Source organism: Plasmopara halstedii, assembly GCF_900000015.1.
Source record: "Plasmopara halstedii genome assembly, contig: Scaffold_816, whole genome shotgun sequence".
Lineage (NCBI taxonomy): Eukaryota > Oomycota > Peronosporomycetes > Peronosporales > Peronosporaceae > Plasmopara > Plasmopara halstedii.
Window position 1 is genome coordinate 622,130 of NW_020187732.1, and position 3,779 is coordinate 625,908.

Consider the following 3,779-nt stretch of genomic DNA (forward strand, 5'->3'; position numbering starts at 1 on the left):
CTATGCTTCCTCTAAGCGCAACGCTACAGCAGCCCCGCTTCAGGAGACCCAATCCAAATCGACCGATTAACGTCAAGAATCATTGCATTGCTCTCAAGAATCATTGCAAACATTATGAAACTTTACTACAGTACATGATCTGTAATAGGTTCTTCGACTTGTTTGTAAATCTGCTCCGCTGCATAGAATACCCCACTTTGTATCATCATTGTTCACCTATCAAAAGTCGTAAGCATTGATGAATCCAACATTCAATCTCATTATAAATTTCTTTATTAGCACTTACATAGGTTGCATCCGTGGATAGTTGAATAATAACCTCTTTACCTATCCACTCTCTGACACCTTGAAAAAGGGGCGATCGTAGTGCACTATTTTGTTTTAACCCTGTTAGCTAATAACTGACCACTAATCCGGTCTAATTTTACAAGATTTACAAAACAATATAAAGCTTGCGGAGTTTGTCGACTTTTAAACAACATCCTAATTCCAATTAATTACTAAGACGAAGATTTCCAGTTGGAAAAATTCTTCAACTTCTCATAAAACATGAGCAAATATCCCAAATTAAAAACCTAATGCGATTTACTCTGCTGAGTCCGATTGCCTCTGAAAGGTTGACATTAATGTAATCGCTGCAAATCTTGTATATTATAGGTACCGTAACCGTGGCACCCAGGTTGAGCTACTGTTAGCCGTCTTGCTTTCATCCACGGTGCAGCTTTTTGGATTATGTTAGGTTTTCCGACGCTGCGTCCAAGGGTCGAGAGTAGTACACAAATATTTGCGTGATCAAACAAATGGGCTCAAAGCCTACCCAAACACATTAGCGCCCGACCATTCCGCGTACTCGGGAAAGAGGGTGTGCCAAATTATAAGTATCATCGACGGTGGGGCATTATGCGGAAACGGAATGCAAACTCCTCACTGCCATTAATTTAGCGTTTGCGCCGATCCGCGTGTTGTTTGTTCTATAAAAAAACTTAATAAATCGATTTACGACATTCTCCTGTCTGCTCCATTACACTAACACCCTTGTCATGCTAAGTAGCGACATATCATTGGCCATAAAGCTTCTTTAATCTGCCGCATTATCATTCGCATTTCATGAACTAACTTGATACTTCACTATGGCTAAAAAGCGACGGAATGTCACCGGTCCGCTGACACAGCGGACACCTACCGCTACGACTGTCAACCATGAAGCAATTAAAAATACTTTACAGAAAGTGGGGACCTATTTCGACCAGTTAAGCGATGAGATCATGGAAATCCCGACAACTTTGGAGCGCACTATCCTCCTGCATAGTCTCGTGGCGCTCGCAGTACAGAACGCTCTTATCATTGTCCAGGTACGTGTAATTATGCCATAGAGGTCATCACCAGATACATAGAGCAAGTTTTACCGGTTTGCTTTGTTGCAAAAGACTGTGTCACTTGTACAGGTCGTCTCTGCTGTTGGAATTGCCGTCTGGATGATGAGGAAGAGCTTTGTGCGGCTATTTCTACCACGCGTTGCTCTCATAGCTGGCAGCGATCTCGAAATTTCATTCAGAGGAGCAATAGTTTGCTTGACTGTGGTTGGACTGGCATTTGTGTTTTGTCTTGTAGAGGTTCCTCTGAACGCCTTCCAAGTGTTGGCTTTCGCGGTTGCGTAAGTTGTCTAGTTAGTAAAACAAGGACGAAAGATTACTGATTGTAAAACAATTGTTGCGAAACGATTATAGCTTTCTACTGGATGCTGTAATGATATACCTAATGAAGGCGACGCAAGGACGATTTACGCGTCAACAGATTTTCTTGTCTGCTGTTGAAGCCACATATTTGGTCACTGGCCTTCCAATCTGTGTTAACTTTGTAAGAATCCTGTTTCAATTTATGTTTTTGGGTTTTGCTGTAATGTCCTTAACTTGTGCTTTGTGCAGAGGAAAGAATGGGTCTATGATAGTATGGCCTTTGCTCTGACGGCAACGACAGCATTTGTGCACGTGGGAGTGCTGCTTACGGCGAAACATGTTATACTTAATTGCTTTGGTTTGAGCACAAGCGATGATTTTACAAGGACAAAGGAACGTGGTGTTGCTATCATGGAGCAGTTGTGGCTAGATGTTGAAAGCTGTGACTCTGAGCAGATGCTTGTGGGTAACTCAAAGGTAGTTCGACAACATCTCTATGGCTGATGATCGGTTACTGACAAAGTATGCTTCACTGCACTTTCAGAAGAAAAAAAACAGAAGCAAGCTCCAAGCCAGATTTTTAAAAACTGACGCCACCGATCACAATACTTCCGAACTGCAGAATAAACACTCGAATATTAACGATCCACATGTGCGGCTTGCAATGTTGACATTGGTGCAAATTGTGCTGCTACTTTTGCAATTTCTGCTCTCTGCTTTTGTCCTCTACTCATGGGAAATGATTAGGTATGAAAAACGAAAATGACTGGAAAAGTCTGTTAGATCTAACTTCCAATTTGCTGAACAGTGCACTAATGCTGAGTAGCTCCCACGTGCTATGGATTCTCGGCCGAGTTCGACGCAATTTGCTTTCACCCCGCACTGTTGGATCTGAATCCTATAAGCTTAAGAAAGAGTAGATACTGATGAAAATGTGAACTTTGCTTATAAACTTTAATGACAAGGACGTTGTTACATTGGAGCTTGCTTTTATCGTCTGCTCAGCTTTCTTGGCAGCGTTGCAGCAGTCGTAGTACTGCTTAATGACCGCTGCACATTTGCTCTCCTGATAATCACGACGTTGCAGACAAAATTGGATGGCGCAAGCTTGCTTTTTGCACATTTGCTCGCACAAATCATTCCCAGCAGTCATCCTTATCGACGGTAAGTTATATATCGCAGGGTCTCTGTAAATTGATATGCTTCCAAAACGATAAATTGTCTCAGTAATTCATTGACGACAAATTGGGCGCTAACACTGGCTACAGTGCTGCGCTGTGGCCACCTTTAAAGTTTCCCATACCCATTTTTCATGCATCGAAAATTGGGTACTTTCTTACCAAAAGGAAAAAAAGGAAACACAGGGAAAACCGTTTATGATCCATAGCATCGGGGCACAGTGGCTGCGCTTTAGTAAGGTGGAGGCTCACCAACAGCTCGTGCAGACTGTGCCGTTGAAGTCCTGAGAGGCTCCGAGATTTAAATAGAATATCTTGATAGTCGCGCTCAGTTTGAAGCACTACGATGGCCTTGACCCAAGCTTGAACGTCCATAACATTGGCTTGAAATTCGTGAAAGGGATATCATCCCGATGTAGCCATAGACACCGGAAATCACTGCTCTTACAATGTGAAAAATCACAAAGAGGCTATAGCCATAGCGGGCCTTGGCCGTTGGTTCAGGCTCCAGTAAAAAAATAAGACTGAATCCCATTCAAGTGCACCAAGAAAGAGGGCTTGAAAATCGGTAATCCAGCCTGCCCACAAAATCACAGTACCAAAAAAGGTATGGGGCCATTTTCAGAACCTCGCAACCATGGTGGCACATCGACTGAGTACCGAGTAGGTGTTGAAGTCGATAGCCAAAAAGTGAGCATTATGCTGTAGCCTGTATAAACCAACTAGCAGAACGTGCCTGCCAGGAATCCGCGATAACAAGATATCCGATAGAAAATGTAGCTTTCACATCAGAAGAGTTACGCTGGTTCATAAACCAGATACTGCGTGATACGTCAATGATACTAGCCTGAGAGATAGTGCAATAAAAATGATACTTTCTTCTGTGCAAATACAGAGCGGCTAGATGCGTAAGTGCAAAGCTATT

At 42.8% G+C, this 3,779-nt stretch overlaps 1 protein-coding gene across 1 annotated transcript; it reads left to right on the forward strand.

The window, feature by feature from the left end:
- Positions 1 to 1,130: 1,130 nt before the first annotated feature.
- PHALS_14075 (uncharacterized protein) lies at positions 1,131 to 2,596 on the forward strand (the record flags this gene model as incomplete). Its single annotated transcript, XM_024729812.1, has 6 exons — positions 1,131 to 1,352; positions 1,428 to 1,654; positions 1,728 to 1,857; positions 1,926 to 2,153; positions 2,221 to 2,423; positions 2,485 to 2,596. 6 exons carry the CDS (start codon positions 1,131 to 1,133, stop codon positions 2,594 to 2,596), a joined length of 1,122 nt encoding a protein of 373 aa, XP_024580152.1.
- Positions 2,597 to 3,779: the final 1,183 nt, after the last annotated feature.